The 24,437-nt window shown below is 46.2% G+C and overlaps 1 protein-coding gene across 1 annotated transcript in view; it reads right to left on the bottom strand.

The window, feature by feature from the left end:
* The window catches only part of LOC147121748 (tRNA-splicing endonuclease subunit Sen15-like), a 72,449-nt gene extending 50,116 nt beyond the window's left edge, over positions 1-22,333 (bottom strand). The window contains exon 1 of the mRNA XM_085982234.1: positions 22,256-22,333. Coding sequence (XP_085838360.1) covers positions 22,256-22,328 — 73 coding nt within the window. The 5' untranslated portion in view covers positions 22,329-22,333. The remainder of the gene's footprint in view (positions 1-22,255) is intronic.
* Between the last annotated feature and the right edge of the window lie 2,104 nt (positions 22,334-24,437).

Genomic DNA, 24,437 nt, shown 5'->3' with positions numbered 1-24,437 from the left:
GGGTCGGGACCCCCCCGCCTGATTCCCCGCCCCGTCCGACTTTCGGACTGCCGTTTCCACGCGCCCCGCTTCAGTCCCGGCCGCCGCTGGCGGGACTGGTCATCGGAGCACTAACAAGCAATTATCTGCTTGTTAAAGTGGATTTTCCCGTGCCGTTGCGACTTTGGGGCTTTCCCCACCTGAAACCCGCCTGCGGGGAACCCTGCTGCCGAGAGCTGGCATGAAAACAGCTGGCTTGCTTGCTTGCAGCAGCAGGTCGCTGAGGGCTGAAGAGATTTAAATAGGCAGCAGTTGCAGGCTGCAGGACCTTGTTGATCAAGGCTTGGGGGAACTTTTTGAAGCCTTAGGAGCAACTGCAGAAAGTTGGAGCCTCACACACTTCTCCAGTGTGAGCTCCTGGGAAGCCCCTCTCACCACCCTAACTCAGCGCCCCCTCAACGGAGGCATCTGCCAGAAGCATGGGAGGCCTTTGGGACGTTCCCTTCCTGGCATTAGAGGATCTCCAACAGCAGAGGCAGCAGCAGCAGAACCAGGAACAGCAGGATGAGCACCAGGAGCACCAGGCTGCTGCTCACTCACCTGAAGCTGCACAGGCCAGAAGGGGCCAGCGCTTGGAAGTGGCTTGAGAGCACCTTGCTGCGCTTTAGGGGGCCAGTGGGACCCGTTTCTGCACTGGCAGTCCTACTCAGAAGGACTTCCATGAAGATCTGGTTTCTCTGTTCAACAGATGGCCAACGCTCCTCAAGAGATGTCATTCTCTCATGAGCACTCGCCATGCTTTCCGTACCCTGGCGAGTTATCTCCTGCATGGAGGTTGCCAACCTTTCCATGGTGATGCGTTCATGCGCCAATGACTCCACAAAGGCTCTGCTCATGGTCGCTGTAAAGTCTGTGGGTTGTGCAGTTAATAAATACACAGACTTCAGAAGTAACAAACAAACAGGTCTTTACTATTCGAAGGTCAGGGCGAATCTGCCCTAGTTATCCTGCCACAACACTTATATACTGGTGTGGTCACTGTCGGTATTACAGTATACAGAAGCCAAACAAGTAGTGCCACACCAAAAGTAGTTCTCTTAAAGGTGAACGGTTACATTCAATAGTTCCCTTAAAGGTAGACGGGTACATACACTACAATCCTCCTTTTTTAGCTTATTACTTAGAGTCCCCGTTAACATACATATCTTCAACTTCATATAAACAATTTACAGATATAATCTCGGTGGAGTCAACGTCATATAAAACAATTTACAGATATAATCTCGGTAGGAACAGTTCACAGGTTCAGTCTCTGCGGAAACAGTTCATAGATTCAGTCTCTGATCTTGGCTCGCTCCGAACAGCATCTCTTTTGGTGTAGCCGGTTCACATGGCTAGCGTGACTCCTCCATAGCCTTTTTCTTGGCGTAACAGCTTGAACTTTCGTCCTGTTGAATCAGCAGTGCGGACTTTTACAACCAACTGGCTGTCTTGATAATTTCCGGTTTTTCAACTAATTTAGCTCCTTTCGTAGTGTCCCGCCTGCGATGGTAGAAGTGATAATATTTTAGATAGTTATTATCTTCTGCTTCTTCTTTTTCTTTTCTGCTTTTTGGAGACTCTCGGGGGTCCTTTCTCGGCTGCCAGCTGTAGCGCCACCAACTCTCTATGTTCCTTAAACCTTAAGTGCTTCATCCTGATTTCTGCACTTTGGGAGCTTTCATCACAAACTGGGCAGACCAGATCCTCGTAATACTCAGTGTCACTCAACAGGTCATGGTAATACTCGGGTTTGTCCTGAGTTAGGCCAGCGAGAGGGCCTTCTACTTCCTCCTTACCCATCTGGACATTAGCTGACTGTGGTTCCTTCCCTAGACATCTTTCTTGAAAAGACTTCTTCATGCATTCAATTTCATCCCGCTCTTCCTGGGTTGTCTGCCATTCCTTCACTACTGGCCTCATTTGTGAGTTCAATACCTTCCCTTCCACCGGGGATTGCGTTATCAGGCTATTTAATCCTTCTACTGAAGCAGCTGTTTCAACATTCTTCTGTTCACATTGACGTGATTCAACGAACTCTTCATAGAGTAAACTGTAACACAAAATCTGTGTTGCCACCTCAGTTATTTCCGTAACTTTTGAGAGCTCCGAATTCCTTCCCTTTGAAGATTGAAGCTCGTGTTCCCATTGTGGAGTCTTGTCTCTCAGCATGTGAAGGAGTTGGCTGACCGTTAACTCTTCCACGGGGACTCTGTGGATCAGAGTCTTCACCATTTCATCCACTTTTCCCTCCAATGCTTTCACCTTCCTTTCCTCTTGTACTTTGGTTTCAAGCGCTCGAAGAAGTTGCGCCTTGATGCTCCCAAGCTCATGTTCAGGGCCCATTCTTACAGTCTCTGTGTTTCTTACAGTTTCCTTTCCTTCCACTGAAAGGATTCCCAGTTGACTCTGTTCTTCAAGTCGTTGAACCTCGGTCATTGCCGCCTCATATTTGTCTTGGGTTTCCTTCAATATTTTTATGAGTTCTTGGACATCTTGTCTTTCATGTTCTGCCATGTCTTTCACCTCTAAATTCTCATCTATGGATGGAACTTCTACCGATGAGTCTGTCTTGGCCTTGAGCTCATCAAGAATTTCCTGCAGCCTTTGGACTTCTTGCTCATGTTCAACCTTTAGTTGTTCATATGCTTCTACTGAAACTAGCTTTTCGGAGGTTGCCGAGTTAATCCCCTCCAGAATTGTAGCCTGGGCCTGTTCATACTGTTCTTTCAACTTCTCACACTCTGCTTGTAAGGAGTCGTAGAGAAGAACTGGAATAAAATCCTGGCTTCCTGAAGATTCCTCTTCATTTGCTTCTTTCGCAATTTCCTGTTGGAGTTCAGCCAAGGCTGCTATGCTATCTGCCTCTTGAAGTCTCACTGCCATCAAATCTTCTTTATTCTTGCAGTCTATCTCAGCCATTTTCCGTTTACTTTCATTCAACTGAGTGATAAGCTCCTCTTGCAACATGGCCACATTATTCACATCAGGTAAAGAAGCGTTTCTCTTTTCCATGTCCAAGATTTTTTTCTGCATCTCTTTAAGTGCACACTGCGATTCAGCTTCTCTTAACCTTGCCTGCACTAGCTCCGTCTCCAATTGCAGAACAAAATCCTCAGTGTAGCGTGGTTTGCCTTTATGCTGTATCTCTAGATCATGCAAATATTCTAACTCCTGAACATCATAAGGGAGATGTGATCGGTAATTGGTCACGATGGCTCTATGGTCGCTCTCTGCTTGAGCCAGCAGGTTCTGTTGTCTTTCCAGACTCTCCCATTCGGTGTCATAGAACTTTTTCATTGTTTTCATCTCTTGTACAAGACGGTAACTTAATTGTTCTAATTGTTGTCGTACTTTGAAATAACGTTGAGTTCGAGCCCGGTGTTCCTCCGTAATGCATATGTCTGTGACTTGAACAGACTCAGAATTCTCTGTCTTTATGCACGCCATCGTTTTTCCAACCTTAGTCAGTGAGTTCATGTTAACCTTGTTTTTCATACGTGGGCTGGACTTATCGTCTTCCGGCTCAGAGTCTGAGCTGCTTGTCTGCACCGAGTCCTCACTCGTCATTGCTTGTAGGTAGTGCCATTCCATGTCTATTTTCTTGATCCACTCCCGTCCTAGAAGTGGTGGTCCTCCCTCATGTAGTACGTACAAGTTCATTCTTGGGTGTTCTTTACCCCTATCTCTCACCTTGACTCTTATTTTTCCCATGGGGTATACTTTATGCCCCGTGTATGTCTGCAATACGAACTTGGTATCTCTTAAGGGTATGTGTGAGAATAGCTGGTGGTAATCCCTTCGATTTATGACTGATACAGCTGATCCAGTGTCCAACTCCATTTTCACTTGGACTCCAGCTATTTTTAGCATGACCCAGATAGTTTGTAGGTCAGCTTCCTTACTCACATGGTGGATACTCAGACTACCCAGCTCCTGGCCGTTTGGATCTGAGTCTGGATTCTGTTCGTCTGAACTCTTCTCAGCCCCCTTGTATACCTTGTTGTACTTTTCTTGTGATGGCTTCCTTTGGTTGTTGGTCTTCTTCCCTGACCGGCATACCTTAGCGATGTGACCCAGTTTGCCACATTTCCTACATTCTTGGTTCTTAAACCAGCATTGATTCTGGTCGTGTGTTGTCTTCCCACAACGATAGCATTTTGTTGTACTCGAGGTAATTTGGTCCACCCCGAGCGCCGCCGCCTTTAGTTGCATTTCCGCTGTTCCTTTCACTGCGGCTTCGTGTGATGTGGCTATAAGGACAGCCCTGTCAAGTGTAAGGTCGTTCTCTTCGAGTAGGCGCTTTTGCGTCCCTTCCTTGGACAATCCGCCTACGAACTTGTCTCGCAGTGCCTCTGTCAGATTCCCTCCGAACTGGCAGTATTTCGCTAGCCTACGCAGTTCGACCAAGTATTCTGCGTTGTTTTCGTCTTTCCGTTGCGTTCTTGCATAGAATTTGAATCGTTCAGCCAACATCAACGGTGTGGGGTTCAAGTGGTCCTTCAGAACAACCACAATCTCTTCGAAAGACTGATCCGCCGGTTTAGCTGGTGCTAGTAAATCCTTCAAGAGCCCGTATGTCTTTGCGCCCATCGAGTTTAACAATGTTATCGCCTTGTCGTCTTCCTCTATTTTGTTGGCTTCACAATAGATCTCGATGCGTTCCACGTACGTGGCCCAGTCTTCTATCTCAGAATTAAAATCATTAATATTCCCTCGCTTAGGCATCTTTCTTCCCTTGGGAGCAGCACCAGTATTTCTTTAAGTATTCTTATTTATTTGTTTATTTCTAAGATGGCGGTTTCCCGCGAAAATGGCAGTTTCCCGCTCTTTCCTTCTCTCCCCGCCCACTTCAATGGCGGTATGTCAGTTAAGATGGCGGTTTCCCGCTCTTCCTTTCTCTCCCCGCCCACTTCAATGGCGGTCTCCCGCTTCTGTCGTCTCCTCCGCCTAATGGCGGCTTCCCGCGTTTCTTCCTGGTGGAAGGGGTACGCTTTCCCCACAGCGGACAGGTTCAGCCGCTGGGCTGGCTCTCGCACAGCTCCCCTTACGCGGCTCTGTCTTTTCCTCCCGCCCGCACGGCTCTACCGGCGCTGGGTACACCCCGTTAACGGAGGACAGTTCAGCCGCTGGACTGGCTCTCGCGCAGTCTCTCTCTCCGTACCCGGCTCTGTCGCTCTCTCTCCCGCACGTTCGGTTCCACCGGCTCTGGGTACCCCATTGGTGGAGAACAGTTCAGCCGCTGGACTGGCTCTCGCACAGTCTCCCCTTGCTCGGCTCTGTCTCTCTCTCCCACCCGCACGGTTCCTGTTCGCCTCCCAGCCCTCTCGCAGACCGGTGTTTCCCTCCCCGGCTGCGGCTGGGTTTCTCTTCCCGCGCCTACTCCCAGTCTCAGCGCTTCGTGGCTGCGGTCGCTGCCCAGCTTTCCCCGCCGATCGAGGTCCGACTGTCTCACGACGCCGTTGGACCCGACTTTCTGACCGGCTCCGTTCCCCCTCGACCGTGGTCGAGTGCACAGCCCGTATCCTCCGGATATTCTCTACACCTTCCCCTACTCACAGTCTCCGCGGCCGCCTTGTTTCCTGCTGATCGGCTCACTCTGCACCGTGGTAGAAGGGTAGTCAGTGCCTGTTGCTGATGGAAGCTTTTGTTGCTAAAGTCTTCCTCCTTCCTCCTGCTGCAGCCTCGTGTTTTCTTTCAGCAGCACGGCGAGGGCGGTTGCCTCTCTTCGACGCTCTTCGTTGCTTTGGTAGTCTTGCCGCAGGGTACGATCGGACTCGTCGCCACTGTAAAGTCTGTGGGTTGTGCAGTTAATAAATACACAGACTTCAGAAGTAACAAACAAACAGGTCTTTACTATTCGAAGGTCAGGGCGAATCTGCCCTAGTTATCCTGCCACAACACTTATATACTGGTGTGGTCACTGTCGGTATTACAGTATACAGAAGCCAAACAAGTAGTGCCACACCTAAAGTAGTTCTCTTAAAGGTGAACGGTTACATTCAATAGTTCCCTTAAAGGTAGACGGGTACATACACTACAGTCGCTATGGACTCCTCCATTTGCTCAGCACTCGCAGCGACCCTGGAGACAAAACCTGCCAGAGACTCCTGCATCTGTGCATGGAGATCCATAATAATAATCATAATAATCAACTTTATTGTCATTGTTAGTGCACAAGTGCAGTACAACGAAATGTAGGCTTGCGGCTCCCGAGAGTGTACATTTAGATTAAGACATTTAAACATTCAACATTCATTTGGCTTGTAATACATTAACATAAACATAACCATAATAAAGTGCATTGGCAGATGTGCAGGCTTTAGAGTTTATTTGTGGAGTTCAGTAGGATGACAGCCCTGGGAAAGAAGCTGTTCCTAAATCTGGTCGTTCGGGTGCGAATGCATCTGTACCGTCTCCCAGATGGCAGGAGGGCGAACAGACTGTGGCTGGCGTGGGTAGGGTCTTTAATGATGGTCCGTGACCTCCGTAAACAGCGTTTCTGGTATATGTGCTCTATGGTCGGTAGCCGGGTGCCGGTAATGCGTTGGGCAGTTTTGACTACCCGCTGCAGGGCTTTCCGGTCATAGTAGCTACAGCTGCCATACCATACTGTGATACAGTTCGCCAGGATGCTCTCTATTGTGCAGCGGTAAAAGTTAGAGAGGATCAGGGGTGACAGGTTACATCCCTTCAGCCTCCTTAGGAAATATAGGCGCGGCTGGGCCTTCTTCACCAGAGAGGAGGTATTGAGGGACCAGGAGAGGTCTTCCGTGATGTTCCATCACCTCTTCTCTTGCGGATGGACCCAGAGGCAGAGGGTCGTCATGCAGCACAGCTGAGCCGAGATGGCAGAGTCCTGCGCCCTCCGACGAGGACTCTCCACTGCTGCCCCTGTCTCCAGAATCTGCTGAGGCTCACTTGTGAGCTGTGAAACACCAGGTGACAACACTACTCTATGTCCCGAAGGTCCCCCCGAGGTGTGAGTGTCTGTGCTGGTGCTGGGTGCGCTTACTTCTGCTGACGCTGCGCCCTCAGAGGTTGGAGCTTCCTCTGAGGAGTCTGGCTGCACAGCCTCTTCCTCTTCCACAGTGAGGACAGGGGCTCTGGATGGTACTGTGGGGGAGTAAAGGAAGGAGATAGAGATGTAATGCCAAGGTTCTTCTGGTGACTCCCAGCGAGTTGGCATCTGCTGACACCTGCATCCATGCAGCATTGGTCTCAGTGGGAGGCCTCTTCCTCCCTGACCTAGGGAAGAGGACCTCCCTGTGGGCCCTAACCCCATCCAATAATGCCTGCAGTGAAGCCTCATCGAATTTGAAGGCAGCTCGGCCTCTGCCGCTGGCAGCAGCTGGTGCAGGCTCCTCTGCCATTGTGCAAGAGTGGTTGAGAAGCCTGCAGAGGTGGAGAAGCTTGCTGGACACTTTGAAAGCACCACAAATGATGACATCATAGTGTGGGGATTTCTGACTCGAATTGGACAATTAGCAAGGCTTCCCACATGCTGGGAATTAATTGGCCACTTGAGGGAAAATTGCGTGGAGCTGGCTGACACTTTTTTATGTGTGTCAGAAACCCCACATTTGGGGAAATCCGACCATTCCCCACACAAGCCGAAAATCGGGGCCAAGGTGTTCAGGAAAGATAGGGAAGGAACAAAAATGAGGTGGGGTGGGAGTATTGATTAAGGAGAATATTACAATGCTGGAGAGAGAGGATGTCCTGGAGGGGTCAAGGACAGAATCTATTTGGTTAGAGTTAAGAAACAACAGAGGTGCCATTACACTGCTAGGTGTATTCTATAGGCCACCAACTAGTGAGAAGGATATAGAGGAGCAGATTTGCAGGGAAATTATAGAGAGGTGCAAGAACTATAGAGTAGTGATAATGGGGGACTTCAACTATCCTAATATAGACTGGGATAGTAATAGTGTAAAGGGCAAAGAGGGGGAAGAATTTCTGAAGTGTGTTCAGGAGAACTTTCTTGATCAGTACGTTTACGGCCCAAAGAGGAAGGAGGCATTGCTGGATCTGGTCCTGGGGAATGAAGTGGGTCAAATGGAGCAAGTGTCAGTAGGGGAACATTTAGGGAACAGTGATCATAGTACCATACGGTTTAGATTTGCTATGGAAAAGTACAGGGTGCAATCTAGAGTAAAAATACTTAATTGGAGGAAGGCCAATTTCAGTGGGTTGAGAATGGATCTGGCCCGGGTAAATTGGAATCAAAGATTGGCAGGCAAAACTGTAATCAAACAATGGGCTGCCTTTAAAGAGGAGATGGTTCGGGTACAGTCGAGGTACATTCCCATAAGGGGGAAAGACGGGCAACCAAAGTCAGAACTCCCTGGATGACAAAAGAAATAGAGAGTAAGATGAAGCAGAAAAAGGGGGGCGTCAGGTTGCGAATACAAGTGAGAACCAGGCTGAATATAGAAAGTTCAGAGGGGAAATTAAAAAGGAAATAAGAGAGGCAAAGAGAGAGTAGGAGAATAAATTGGCAGCTAACATAAAATGGAATCCAAAAGTCTTCCACGGGCATATAAATAGTAAATGGGTAGCAAGAGTAGGGGTGGGGCCGATTAGGGACCAAAATGGAGACCTACACATGGAGGCAGAGGGCATGGCTGAGGTACTAAATGAGTACTTTGCATCTGTCTTTACAAGATGCTGCCAAAGTCACAGTGAAAGAGGAGTTAGTTGAGATACTGGATGGGATAAAAATTGATAAAAAGGAGGTACTAGAAAGGCTGGCTGTATTAAAGTAGATAAGTCATCAGGACCAGATGGGATACATCCCAAGATACTGAGGGAAATAAAAATGGAAATTGCGGAGGTACTGGCCATAATCTTCCAATCCTCCTTAGATACGGGGGGTGGTGCCAGAGGACTGGAGCATTGCAAAAGTTACACCCTTTTTCAAAAAAAGGTGCAAGGATAAACTCAGCAACTACAGGCCAGTCAGTTTAACCTCGGTAGTAGGAAAGCTGTCAGAAATGATAATCCGGGACAAAATTAACAGTCACTTGAACAAGTGTGGATTAACTAAGGAAAGCCAGCATGGGTTTGTTAAAGGCAAATCGTGTTTAACTAACTTGATTGAGCTTTTTGATGAGGTAACAGAGAGGGTTGATGAGGGTAATGCGGTTGACGTGGTGTACATAATAGGCTTGCCAGCAAAGCTGAAGTCCGTGGAATAAAAGGGACAGTGGCAGCATGGATACTGTAGTGTACGTACCTTGAAGAAGGAACTATATTCTGCAGCCCCTGTATACTGCAGTACCAGTAGTGACCACCCCTGTATATAAGCCTGTGCAGTAACTTTGTATAGTAGTTCCAGTTTTGTCTCCATTCAGTAAACACCTGTTATAACCAACTTCTGCAGTCCGCGTCTCAATTACACACGGACGTTACAGATACGAAATTGGCTAAGTGACAGGAAACAGAGCGTGGTGGTGAACGGTTGTTTATTGGAGTGGAGGAAGGTACACGGTGGTATTCCCCAGGGGTTGGTACTAGGACCACTGCTTTTCTTGGTATATATTAATGACTTGGACTTGGGTGTATAGGGAACAATTTCAAAATTTGTCGATGACACAAAACTAGGAAGTATAGTGAACAGTGAGGAGGATAGTGATAGACTTCAAGAGGACATAGACAGGCTGGTGGAATGGGCAGACAGGTGGCAGATTAAATTTAACACAGAAAAGTGCTAAGCGTTACGTTTTGTAGGAAGAACGAGGAGAGACAATATAAAGTAAAGGGTACAATTCTTAAGGGGGTGCATGAACAGAGAGACCGGGGGTTATTTGTGCACAAATCGTTGAAGGTGGCAGGGCAGGTTGAGAAAGCAGTTAAAAAGGCATACGGGATCCTGGGCTTCATAAATAGAGGCATAGGGTACAAAAGCAAGGAAGCTATGATGAACCTTTAAAAACACTGGTTTGGCCTCAACTGGAGTATTGTGTCCAATTCTGGGCACTGCACATTAGGAAGGATGTGAAGGCCTTAGAGGGTGCAGAAAAGATTTACAAAAATGGTTCCAGGGATGAGCAACTTCAGTTACGTGGATAGACTGGAGAAGCTGGCGTTGTTCTCCTTAGAGCAGAGAAGGTTGAGAGGAGACTTGATAGAGGTGTTCAAAATCATGAGGGGTCTAGACAGAGTAGATAGAGAGAAACTGTTCCCATTGGCGGAAGGGTCGAGAACCAGAGGACACAGATTTAAGGTGATTGGCAGAAGAACCAAAGGCGACATGAGGAAAATCTTTTTTACACAGCGAGCGATTAGGATCTGGAATGCACTGCCTGAAAGGGAGGTGGAGGCAGGTTCAATCGTGGCTTTCAAAAGGGAATTAGATAAGTACCTGAAGGAAAAAAATTTGCAGGGCTACAGGAAAGGGCAGGGGAGTGGGACTAGCTGAACTGCTCTTGCAGAGAGCTGGCACAGGCTCGACGGGCCAATTGGCCTCCTTCTGTGCTGTAACCATTCTATGATTTTTTTCAAATCCTTTTAACATTTGAAACATCTCGATCAGATCACTCAACCTTTGAAAGTCAACGGCATACAAGCCAAGTTTATGCAGCCTGTCCGCATAATTAATCTCTCTATCATTCTGGTGAATCTGCACTGTACCCCGCCACAGTCAATATATCCTTCCCGAGGTGCGGTACCCAAAACTGAATGCAGTACTCAAGATTGTGTCTAACCAAGTCTCTATATAAGCAGCCAGATTTGGTGCTTTATTTTCTGTTGTGTTGTAAATAACTTTTAAATGCACCTCTGTTAGTAGAACCAAATACAATGTCGTTTTGGATCTCCTACTTTCAGGATTTATGAAGTAATTTGATTATGAGTGGGCTAAAAGGGGAACATTTTGATGCTGCACCATTACAAAACCCGCAACAAATGCATGGGATCATTTGCACTTTGGAGTTTCTGGCGTTTCCGGTTACAGCTCTTTCTGTAACGTCAGTAGGATCGCACAGCAAGCAATACTAAAATGTAAAAACAGCAAATTCATAACAGCCATTATGAACCTATAGCTGTGAGCATTATCGCGTGGTATTAAGGCCTTCTATTCTAGCATGCTGCGTCACCCTGGGCAAACATGGCCCTTGCTACGCTAAAACCCAAGATAAACACACATCTTTTCAATTCCCATTCAATTTCAATGTTACGTTCAAACATTTTTCATGAAGGTTACATTGGTTAGGAAAATGGACAATTTCAGCACTCTGCAATGAGCATTCAAGATCTAGCAGATTCTAACGTGCAAGAACAGAAAGATTGTGATGTCATAAAAATTACATCAAACACACAAGAGATAATAACGTAGTTGTCAGAATGCTTTTTTTGTCATTCAGAATGTGCAGTGTTAAATGCTTTCTGCTTCCAACAATACTGAAGAATGTCACACAACTGTGATCTCTGGAGCCCTGTTGTTTCAGCCTAATAGTAGTGAGGAGACAGCACTGCAAATTATTCAAAAACAATTCAGCATTAAAAGCAATTCTTTTCAAAGAGTCATTTGCTAATTGTTCCCGAATTGCTTGAGCTATTACCAAGAGGTTCTGTGCAACAGGCGACTGACATTGTTAACAATAAAATGCCAACATGTGTTGCGATGACCAGGACTCAATTAGAAAGAATAAAGCTGCATCTCCTTTCCCCCCCACCCAAGCTAAACTGAACACCTTAAGGGATCATCATGGGTGCAATTTCTCCCTCGATGGAATGGGGAAGCAAACAGAAAATAACTGCGCCGTGTTTCCAACAAAGGAGCAGAGATGGATGGTTATAACAGCACAACAGATATTTGCTGTATGCCTCTGCGACTGATCATCACAATATGTTTACAGATGAGGGAGGCCATTTGGCCCATCTATATTCATCCTTCCCTAACTGTCCTACGCTTCCCCCATTCTTGCATCTAGGTGTTTCTTGAATGATTCTAGAGTTTTCATCTCCAGCACTCTGCCCAAAGGTCCATTCAGAGTATTGATCACTCTCTGTGTGAAGAACTTCCCGATATCAGTTCCTAAAGTTTGAATCCTTGGCCTACTCCCACTGCTTATTTTGAAATAGTCTAGATTAACAGTATTATACACCTCCATAAAATTACCTCTCTCATGCCTCCTTTGCAGGCTGAAAAGCCCAGTCTTCCCTCAAGAAAAAGACTTGCATTTATACACCAGTCACAACCTCAGGGCGTCCCAAAGTGCTTTACAGCCAATGAAGTACTTTTGTAGTGTAGTCACTGTTGTAATGTAGGAAACGTGGCACCCAATTTGCGCACAGCAAAGTCCCAAAAGCATTGAAGTAAATGACCAGGTAATCTGTTTTAGTGATGTTGGTTGAGGGATAAATATTGAGCAGGACACTGGGAGAACTCTCCTGCTTTTCTTCGAACAGTGCCGTGGGATCTTTTACGCCCACCTAAGGGGGAAGACGGGGCCTCGGTTCAACGTCTCATTCGAAAGACAGCACCTCCGACAGTGCAGCACTCCCTCAAAAGCTGCACAAAAGTCAGACCTTGGAAAGTAAGGAAAAGCCTCGTGGCTGTTCTCTGTGCTGCCTCCAGTGTTTGGATGTCTCCCCAGAACGGGGCAACAGTATTCGAGGCAAGATCTGACAGAAGCGCTGTACAGTTTGACCACGACTTCCTCTCACTCTACTGTTTAGACTAGGTAGTTCAACATTCTACTGACTCTGCTGACTGCTGATATCCATTGGTTGGATAGGTTGAGCTTTGAGTCTACCAGGACTCCTAGGTCTCTTTCAACCTGATCAGTTCAAGCAATCTTCAGCACAGAATTTAAGAAGTACATTATACATTTTGTACTCGCATGTTAAATGCACTGATGCGGTTCAGTGTAACTGGCTTCAAAAAAAGTGAGGCATACAAGGCAATCCCTGGTGAATGGCTCTTTCATACTGACCAGCATTTGCATTTAAACCCAGCAGTTTCAATCTGCAAAACTCAGCAGGGAAAGATTCAAGACAAACAGATCACATCTGACTTTCACAGAAATGCTACCGTTTGGATACCTGATGCGCTCCAAAAGTGCTGCTGCGCTGTGTAACTGTATTCCATCCGCACTGAAAATGCTGAGTTATCGTAAAACAATTTCTGAGCTCTATGGAGTAACCTTTCAACAGGCGATACTTAAAAAATTGTGTGTTTCATTTTCAAATGCACCACTGTGTAAAATACATTCTACACGCAACACATGTCGGCAATTAGGGAATACTTTTACACCTGTTATTCCCTACACTGTTAGCTTAAATGTTAAAAATGTTGTTTCTTTGTTTAATCTCGTCTGCCTCCCACCGATGGTTCAGTTGGAACAGGACCAAACACGCCAGCAAGGTCCCAATTTCCATCCTAGTTCTATGATCAGTAACCTAATCTCAGCAGGGCATTATTAGGGGTGTTACAATTGGCCTCAGTCTAAAACTTGGTAGTGGGAGTGGGGGGAAATTCAGCCAGGGTAACTCAGATGAAATTGCTTTGTCTCTGTCCTCTCCTGTTTTTGGTCACCCCTCCTAATATCTCCTGTGGCTCAGCATCCATTTATTTCTGACTGCACCTCAGTGAAGCATGTTCTGATGTTTTTCTATGTTTAAAGCTACCACACAAATGCAAGTTGTTGTCGTTGTAAAAGGTGTGAATTATAAACCAAATTTTATAGTACAAGTAATTGTCAACATGAACACTGCCCTTTAATTGTTTTCATTATCCGTACTTCTCCTTAGGATTAAAAAAAAAGTTTGTTTCCCTTTTTAAAACATTTCATGTTAACTGCAGTTAGGCATACAAGGCAATCCCTGGTGAATGGCTCTTTCATACTGACCAGCATTTGCATTTAAACCCAGCAGTTTCAATCTGCAAAACTCAGCAGGGAAAGGTTCAAGACAAACAGATCACATCTGACTTTCACAGAAATGCTACCATTTGGATACCTGATGCACTCCAAAAGTGCACCCTCCAGCCACTCAAAAGGTCAGATACAGCGACAGCTATAACAATGAATACTCCACCACAGAACATATAAACTAATGCAAAGAGCTGATTTAATAAAAAACAGATGTGCATTAATTTGAAGTTACAATATTCGCTTTTACTGTGAACACCTCTTGACAGTACTATTCCTTTAAAGAAGAGCTTTTGGTAGACAAGGTGTGAAATAATCGAAACAGTTACAACTTAACGTTCCAGGTGCGTAGCTCCATGCAACAGGAAGATATACAGTATTGGGAATTCAGGATTGGAGGTCAGTGTACCCAATTCACGGCTTGCACAATTTTCTGTGCATTGAACTGAATAGCCCCGAGCCCCCTCCCTGTCACTTGCCACTTCAATTCCCCATCTCACTGCCATTATGACCTCTCTGTATTTGGCTTTCTACACTATTCCAATGAAGCTCAATGCAAGCTCCAGGAACTGCGTGCCTATCTTTCCATTTGCAACCCTCTAATCTTAATATTGACGAATAACTTCTGGTTTTTGTTGTGTATGTACCTTTAAGAGAATAACTGGTCTCAGACTGCAGTACCGGCAGTGACCACCCCTGTATAAAAGGCGCTATTGAGCCTCTGTGTTTTTAGTTTCACTATTGACTTCCACCAGTAAAGACTTACTTTGTTCACTCCTGCTGTCCGTGTCTCAATTATTCACGGACATAACACTGGCGACGAGTAAGAAACGAACTTACCTGCAACTCAGCAGCACCTCAGACGACGTTATTGAAGGTCGAAGCCAGAAGAAAGAAAAAATAAATAAAATCCAAAGAAACTGGAGAAACGGGCGTCGACCGTGGGCAACCGCCCTCCAAATCGTCGGATTGGAAACTTGCAGGAGAGACTGTCCAGAGCCAGGCTTGGTTCCTCGGTCTGTGGTTTCCCAGCTAATTGGGATGGTGGCAGGTAGTGCACTGATCCTTCCTGGGCTGCGGCGGGCTGAAGCTCGATCGGGTGGCTTTTCAACGGGGCCGGGCAGCGAGTCGGGAAGCAAAGAGAGAGAGAGAGGGTGGAGCACACAGGGCGCGGCCGGTGCTTCGGAGCCGGGCAGCGTTCGGACCTAAGAAGAGGGAGGGGAGTGTCTCAGAGGGTCCGCTCCACGACGGGAAAATAATAAAAGAAAAAAAAATCAATATTAAATGCGCAAGAAACCGTGGAAAGCAGCGCTAACAACAGCGGGGAAGAAGGCAAAGCGCGGGAGGCGCCATTTTGTTAAATCGGGGAAGAAGGCAAAGCGCGGGAGGCGCCATTTTAGATTTGCAAGATGCCGAAGACTGGCTGTATCACTGCTTTTGATAATACAATAGAGGACTGGACCACGTATGTGGAAAGAGTCGAGGTATATTTCGAGGCAAACGAAATAGCCGAGGGGAAAAAGGCATCGATATTGCTAAACTTAATGGGCGCTAGAACGTACGGCCTATTGCGGGACCTGATTACTCCAGCCAAACCGAAGGCGAAGAGTTTTAACGAAATTGTTTCTGTCCTACAGGAACACTTAAACCCTGCACCGCTGTTGATAGCAGAAAGATTTAAATTCCACAGGAGAACTCAGCACAAAGATGAGAGCAATGCTGAGTATCTTACGGAACTACGCAAGCTATCAAAGCACTGCCAGTTCAGAGCAGGACTGGCAGATACCCTACGGGACAAATTTGTCTGTGGACTCCTGAGTGAAGGAACACAGAAGAAGGTACTCTCAGAGAAAGAGCTGACGCTAGATAAGGCTTTCAGCGTGGCAGTATCATATGAAGCAGCAGCCAGGGGAGCTGCAGAAATTCAACAAAAACCACAGGAATACGGCACCCACGAAATGACACGGGGATTTGCAAAATGTTATCGCTGCGGCAGAACTAACCATGACCAGAAGGACTGCTGGTCCAAAGACAAAATATGCAGGCAATGCGGGAAGATGGGACACATTGCACGAGTTTGCAGGTCTGGGAAGAAGACCAGCGACAACAAAAAGGCTACTAAGGAACCGTACAAGAAAGTACAAAAGATGACGGACAGTAGTTCCGAAGACCAGATGAGCGATAGTGAATCCGGGAACAGGAGACTAAGCTGTCTCAAACTTCACAATGTAATCGCAAAAGAGGATCACCGAACCATTTGGGTCACCCTCACGATAGCAGGGTCCCAAGTTAAAATGGAATTGGATACAGGATCAGCGCTAACCGTCATGAATCGACGAGACTACGAGCGGCTATTTTCACACATACCCTTGAGAGAGACATCCATCGTCTTGACGACGTATACGGGGCAAAAAGTATACCCCAGAGGAAAAATAAGGGTGCCTGTCGAATACAACGGCAAGAAAATACGGAAATTGTATCTCTACATACTGCCAAATGGTGGACCACCGTTATTGGGACGGGAATGGATCAGGAAGATAAACTTAGATTGGCACTCCATTCATGCAATGACGGTGGACGGTAAAAAAGATGAAGACGTCACTCCTGGACGATTGTCAACAATCTTAGCTAACGCCAAAGAGGTATTTCAACAAGAGCTGGGCACGCTTAAAGGCGTAACCGCCTCGATAAAAATAGAAGAGAATGCAGTTCCCAAGTTTTTCAAAGCAAGACCGGTACCATATGCAATTCGCCCAGCCATCGAGGCAGAGCTGGAGAATCTGGAGAAGGCGGGCGTGTTGTCCAAGGTCGACTGGAGTGAGTGGGCGACACCCATCGTTCCTGTCATGAAGAAAACGTTAAGCAATAAGTCCGGGGAGCCAAGGAAGATTCGCATCTGTGGGGATTTCAAGGTGACGGTGAACCCGGTCCTTCACACAGTACAATATCCTCTTCCAAGGATAGAAGACATATTCGCCTCACTGTCTGGAGGGAAGCGTTTTACAAAAATTGACCTAGCACAAGCATATTTGCAGATGGAGGTTGAGGAGTCCTCTAGGAAGTATCTCACGATAAACACTCACAAAGGTCTTTACCAGTATCATCGATTGGTATTCGGAGTAGCATCGGCTCCGGCGATATGGCAAAGAGTGATGGAACAAGTCCTGCAAGGGGTTTCGGCGACTCAGTGTTACTTGGACGACATCCTTGTAACAGGTGAAGATGACAGTGAACACCTTAACAACCTAGAACAGGTGCTCACTAGACTACAGGAGCATGGGCTGCGAGCCAACCGCCCCAAGTGCGAATTTTTTAAGAAACAGATATCGTATTGTGGCCACGTGATTGATGAAGAGGGGTTACATAAGTCCCCTGACAAAATTGAAGCGGTTGTTAAGGCCCCAGCGCCTGAAAATGTGTCACAACTGAGGTCATTCCTCGGATTGGTGAATTACTATCATAAGTTTTTGCCGAATTTGTCGACAATTCTGCACCCACTGAACGCCCTGCTACGAACGGGGGTAGCATGGAAATGGAGCGATGATTGTAAGCGTGTTTTCAGAAGAGTAAGGACTTAATCACTTCAAGGGAAGTATTGGCTCACTACAACCCAGCACTGCCAATCAGGCTGGTGTGTAATGCGTCTCCCTACGGCATTGGGGCGGTACTGTCACATAAATTCCTTGATGGTTTAGAGAGGCCGATAGCTTTTGCGTCACGCTCGTTAACTTCTGCCGAGCGTAACTACGCCCAGATTGAGAGAGAGGCCCTCAGCCTAGTGTGGGGGGTGAAGAAGTTCAATCACTACCTGCACGGTCAAAAATTTACTCTACTAACCGATCATCAACCTCTTGTCTCCATTTTCAACCCTCAGAAGGGCGTACCGATAATGGCAGCACAACGGCTGCAGAGATGGTCCCTTTTCCTTGGGGCACACCAATATGACATCGAGTACAAAGGAACTAAACAGCATGGAAATGCTGATGGATTGTCACGTCTACCGTTGCCGACGGTGGAAGACGACGACCTTGCAGTGGATCCAATGGAGTTATTCCACTCGACCATAGTCGAATGTCTCCCTGTGACAAATGCAAACATAGAAAAGGAAACACAGAATGACCCGACACTATCACGGGTCTATGATTTAACGGTGAAGGGATGGCCAGCACATGGCGAACCACTGCTGCCAGCATTCTCGCCGAGAAGAGAACAGCTGTCAGTGTGCAGAGGAACCTTGATGTGTGGATCCAGAGTAGTAATTCCACCTAAGTTGACGGATAGAGTGCTCAATGAGCTTCATGAGGGTCATCTGGGTGGGGTAAAAATGAAGAGCTTAGCCAGAGCGTTTGTGTGGTGGCCGGGAATCGATAGAGAAATCGAAGAGATGACCAAGAGCTGTGCAGGATGCCAGAAGGTCCAAAACGCCCCACCACAAGCTCCTCTGCATCCATGGGAGTGGCCCTCATCTCCATGGCAAAGGGTGCACATTGATTTTGCTGGTCCCTTCATGGACTAGATGTTTTTAATTGCGGTGGATGCGCATTCAAAGTGGCCAGAGGTAATAAAAATGTCCTCAACCACCACGGAAAAAACTATCACAGTTTTACGAACCATATTCACCAGGAATGGGCTGCCTGAACAGATTTGCTCTGACAATGGACCACAGTTTGTGTCTGAAGAGTTCCGGAGGTTCTTAAAGAACAATGGTGTTAAGCATTACACATCTGCCCCATATCATCCAGCCAGTAATGGATTGGCCGAGAGGTTTGTCCAAACATGCAAGAAGGCTATCAAGGCAATGTGTAATGAAGATATACCCCTACAACACAAGGTGGACAACTTTTTGTTTGCCTACCGGAATGCGACACATGCGGTTACCAACCAAACTCCAGCCATGATGTTCTTCAATCGAAGACTACGATGCCGCTTGGATTCGGTTAAGCCAAACGTCCGAAGAGATGTGGAGAACAGGCAGTTTCAGAATATGAATGAAAGGCCGACCAGGAGTTTTAAGATAGGTCAACCAGTTTTGGCCCGGGACTACCGCACTGAGAAATGGCAGCCAGGAACGATTTGTACACGACAAGGACCTCTCATGTATACCGTGGACGTTGGGGAGAGCATTGTAAGACGCCATGCTGACCAGATTCTAGAGTCACGGGAAAACGTCAACTCCACACCACGATCTGATACACCTGGTAATGAAATCGACGTTCCAATTGCAGCTACCGCAGAACCGGTAATATTGGAAGCAGATGAACCAAACAACGACATTGATCCCGACTCAACATTGCCAGAAGAACCTGATACCCCAAAGAGGCGTTATCCAGACAGAATCAGGAAGCCTCCTCAAAGACTGAACTTATAATTGCTTAAACTTAACCAATGTACCTAGCAACAGTAATTGTGATTGTAACTAGTTATCATTTAGTTGTTAAATGAATGTTATGTACTGTTTATCTAAAAGGGGAGGAATTGTTGTGTATGTACATTTAAGAGAATAACTGGTCTCAGACTGCAGTACCGGCCGTGACCACCCCTGTATAAAAGGCGCTATTGAGCCTCTGTGTTTTTAGTTTCACTATTGACTTCCACCAGTAAAGACTTACTTTGTTCACTCCTGCTGTCCGTGTCTCAATTATTCACGGATGTAACAGTCTTAACAATAGCTCCCACTTTCTGTTCAGCAGGCTGGATGTGTCAGTATATCCAAAATGATGGGGGAAATGGCAGGACAGGTTGGTGCTTGGGGTAGGAACCCTCCATTGGAACACAATGCTGGTCTGCACCCTTGGTGTCAGCCGTGGCTCAGTTGGTATCATTCTTGCCTCCGAGTCAGAAGGTTGTGGGTTCAAATCCCACTCCAAGAGACTTGAGCACAAAAATCTAGGCTGACACTCCAGTGCAGTGCTGAGGGAGTGCTGCACTGTCAGAGGTGCCGTCTTTTGGATGAGATGTTAAACCGAGGCCCTGTCTGCCCTCTCAGGTGGACGTAAAAGATCCCATGGGGCTATTTTGAAGAAGAGCAGGGGAGTTCTCCCCGGTGTCCTGGCCAATATGTACCCCCCCCAATCAACATCACAAAAACAGATTACAGTATCTGGTCATTATCACATTGCTGTTTGTGGGGCCTTGTTGTGGGCAAATTGGCTGCCGCGTTTCCATTACAACAGTGACTCTTCAAAAAGTACGTAATTGGTTGTAAAGCACTTTGAGGCATCCTGTGGCCGTGAAAGGCGCTATATATATGCAAGTCTTTCTTTCTTTGGTGTCAGCCTGCTTGTTTTTTTTTCTTCTCCAATTTACCAGTTTTTCACGCTTCCATTACTACCTGCCTCATCCCCCCACGTTCCGAGTTAGTCACACATTCTCGGTCTCCTAAATATCTTTAATTTCTCTCATTATGCCTCCTAGTATTTCAGGCTAATGTAATTTCTGTCATTTAATCATCACCTGTTTTCCAGTCATGCACTTTACAGGTCATTCTATTTCTTCTTTCGTGTGTATGTATGTATGTTCACTTCCTTTGCCTTCGTTTTGTTCCTTTGTAAATGTTGTTCAGCAGTAATATCTTCCGGTTCTGATTAAGGGTTTCAGGTTTGCAGCATTTGTAGTACTTTTGCTTTTTGTGCAACTCCCAATTGTAAAGCAAAGAATGTGGATAGCAGCCATATTGTCAAATCTGTGGGTTCAAAAACGTGCTACCAAAAAAAGCACCTTGTGAAACACAAAAACCATCCTGCTTAAATCACAGGGACTTAGCTAGAATTTGTAGAAGTCGTAAAGGAACACGCCTCTATAGCTCCCCAAACAAATATGTAAACCATCAACAAATTTACAGAACATTTTTTATACATGCCACATAGTACAATAATCATTTAAAATCATGGATTTTTAAATATGATCCACCTCCCTTTCCCCCACCATTGGCACCTGTGCATTCAGCCATCTAGGCCCCACGCTCTGGAATTCCCTCCCTAAAGCTCTCCACATCTCCATTCACTCTCTGCCTTCAAGACCATTCTTAAAACCTAACTCTTTGACCAAACTTTTGGTCACCCCGCCTAATATCTTTTTTTATTCGCTCCTGGGTCGTGGGCGTCACTGGCAAGGCCAGCATTTATTACCCATCCCTAATTGTCCTTGAGAAGGTGGTGGTGAGCCGCCTTCTTGAACCACTGCAGTCGTGTGGTGAAGGTACTCCCACAGTGCTGTTAGGGAGGGAGTTCCAGGATTTTGACCCAGCGACGATGAAGGAACGGTGATATATTTCCAAGTCAGGATGGTGTGTGACTTGGAGGGGAACTTGCAGGTGGTGGCGTTCCCATGCACCTGCTGCCCTTGTCCTTCTAGGTGGTAGAGGTCGCGGGTTTGGGAGGTGCTGTCAAAGAAGCCCTGGCGAGTTGCTGCAGTGCTTCTTGTAAATGGTACACACTGCAGCCATGGGGAGTCAGGAGATGAGACACTCACCGCAGAATGCTCGGCCTCTGACCTGCTCTTGTAGTCACAGTATTTATGTAGTTTCTGGTCAATGGTGACCCCCCCAGGATGTTGACTCGGCATCCACTGTGTCCAATTATGCTTCTCTGAGGCACCTCGGGATGATTTTCTTCATTAAAGACACTTAATGAATGTAAGTTGTTGTTGTTCTGTTTAATTTCTGCGCCGTTCCCCAACAAAATAACTGGGTGGTACGATGGGTCAGATTAAGGTCTTATCACCAGGAGCTCAAATCCAGGCCAAACCGATGAAGCAAAGGTCCCTGTCTGACAGATGCAAGGCTCCCAGTGAAGTGAGAGTGGGTCGTATCAATCCTGGTCCCAGTGACTACATGGCAACAGCACAGAACTGTGCATAATGTGGTAGTAATTAACAACCTCACTCAGAAAAGTCTAATAGCTGGTGTGAGAAAGGGAAATAAAAATTACAGGTGCAGATGGACATGCTCTTCTGAAGGTAAGGATACAATGCATTGTTGAGAGCAAGAGTAGAGGAGGTTTCACCCTGCACCTCACCTTAACGGGGGAAATTCTTATTAACACGTTTACATTCCTGGACTGAATACAATAAAAAGCTTGTCGGCCAGTAGACATTGGTCCCTCAACTCCAGCCTCCAACCTCTTCCTTTCCATCGCAATCTTTCTCGCCTCTATTTTATTGTTACCCCTGCAGTCAGTGTTGCTCTAAACTTTCCACTCACACCCCTTACAGTCGAATGGTGCACCAACACTCACTGCCTAAACTCGTGTAAAGAATGGCTTGTCAGAGGCCAGCAGTGCTCAATGAGTCTGGGAGAGCCAGTCAGGGAGAGTAAATTACCTTGAAAAATACCTGAAAAGTTACAAGATTCGTTATCTTACCTTCCAGAAGGTCAAGGAACACCAGAAATGCAGTATATACTTGTGCACTCTCTGCAACATCTAAAGCCATCATCTCTGTATACTGAAAATAAAAAAACATTAATTAAAATGATAGCACTTAAATCCAGCTTGCATCACCTTTTTTCTTTATTATATATATTTGGGAGAATCTAGAACTAGGGGTCACTGTTTAAAAATAAAGGGTCACCCATTTAAGACAGAGATGAGGAGAATTTTTTTCTCACAGAGGGTCGTGAGTCTTTGGAACTCTCTTCCTCAGAGGGTGGTGGAAGCAGAGTCTTTGAATATTTTTAAGGCAGAGGTAGATAGATTCTTGGTAAGCAAGGGAGTGAAAGGTTATCGGGGTAGGCGGGAATGTGGAGTAATCAGATCAGCCATGATCTTATTGAATGGCGGAGCAGGCTCGAGGGGCCGAGTGGCCTACTCCTGCTCCTAATTCGTATGTATGTTCATATATGTAAAGTAAAAGGAAGAGCAGAAGCATAAACATACAAAAAGGACAGATACATCAAGCACACCATCTCCTGGGACAGGGATTTTTTTTTTTAAAGTGGAAAAAACCTAAGGTCGATTTTGGAAAAACTTGCAAATTCCTCTCCAACTCCATAAGGCAATTGTGCAAATCCCTAGGAGACCACAGTAACCCATGAATCCTTCTAATCCCACCTAATATAACTGGAAATGTACTCTTCCTTCAGGAAATTGTCCAGCTCCCTTTTGAAGGGCTACAGGGAATCTATACTCACTGCAAGCTTTGATAATCTGTTCCAGAGGGTGACAATTCTCTGTGAAAAGAAATACTTCCTAAAGACCAACCCAAGTCTTTATACAAAGGTTTGATGCAAAGTCCCCAATCCAACCATTCCTATCCATCTCAAATAACCTACCTAACTGGACAGACTCTAAGCCCATTGTCATTTTAAGCATCTTAATCACATCCCCTCAAAGCCTGTGCTTCTGTAACAAAAGTACCTCGGATCTCCTATACTGATACCCCAAGGCTGGGTACCACTTTGGTTGCTCTCACCTGTACCTTCTCCAGGGCCTCTATACCCACCAGGCAGTCCATTCCAGATTATAACAATTTGCTGTGTAAAAAACAATGGTAAAAACAAAAAACCAATCCCCTCATCTCCCCTCTGGTACTGTTGCCAATTACCTTAAAGCTGTGTCCTTTTTGATACATACACATGTGTGGGGACCAAAACTACACTCAATGCAGGACCTGAGCTTAATGTCTCAGACATTGAACTCCAGTTCCAACAACACTGCACTCCTTCCACAGTGCAAATGGAGTGTGAGCCGAGATATTTTTAGATCAAACCCACCACCTTTCGACCCAACCACAAGCGTGCTGCCAACTGAGCCAAGCTGGCACACACTGCCACTCCATAGCCACTTACACTGATCCAGCACTGTATTACTGATGGGGAAACATTTGCAGGGCTATGGAGAAAAGAGCAGGGGAGTGGGACTAATTGGATTGCTCTTTCAAAGAGCCGGCACGAGCACAATGGGCCAAATGGCCTCCTTCTGTGCTGTATTACTGATTTGAATTCCATGCTACTAGTGACAGCACGAGGGATTAATAACACAAAATTCATACAGAAAATGGCCAGTCTGTCTCATGCACATTCAGTGTGAAACCCAGACAGGTTTCCTCTCACAGGTCCTGAAGAGAGAAATGCATATGCATTACTGAGTCAGTGGCTGGATGCTGTTGAAACAAAAGATGGTTTTAATATGCTAATGTTAATTAAATGCAGAGACACTGGGTTCCACCTGTTTTCTTATATCTTTGTTAGCTTTCCAATGATTACTGTTATTTTTAAACTGGGGACAGATTTCCTCTGTAATTGATTAAGAATGGCAGCCGAGTGTAAGACGCTCGGAGGTCAATGTGTTTTTTTGTTCTGACACGTCATTTAGATCAGCTGGCACATGTCAAAAAATCAAACCACAGAGATGGTGAGCCTTTGATTGACAGCTGTATCTGGGGTGAAGACTTGTGTCGGCCGTGAGTGTGGACCAGATAGATGTTCCTTTTGATGGCCGATTGTGGATTTTTATGGGACTTTCCGCATCCAGTCAATCTACATCCAACAGAGGAAGTGAGCCAGATGGTCTTCATGGTTGTGTCGTGCCACAAAAAGTCTGAGCA

This window comes from Somniosus microcephalus, chromosome 3 (genome assembly GCF_052327205.1).
Source record: "Somniosus microcephalus isolate GS21.2 chromosome 3, FLI_Smic_1.0, whole genome shotgun sequence".
Classification (NCBI taxonomy): domain Eukaryota; kingdom Metazoa; phylum Chordata; class Chondrichthyes; order Squaliformes; family Somniosidae; genus Somniosus; species Somniosus microcephalus.
The sequence above is the reverse complement of the archived record's forward strand: the minus strand, read 5'-3'. Positions and strand labels throughout refer to the sequence as shown.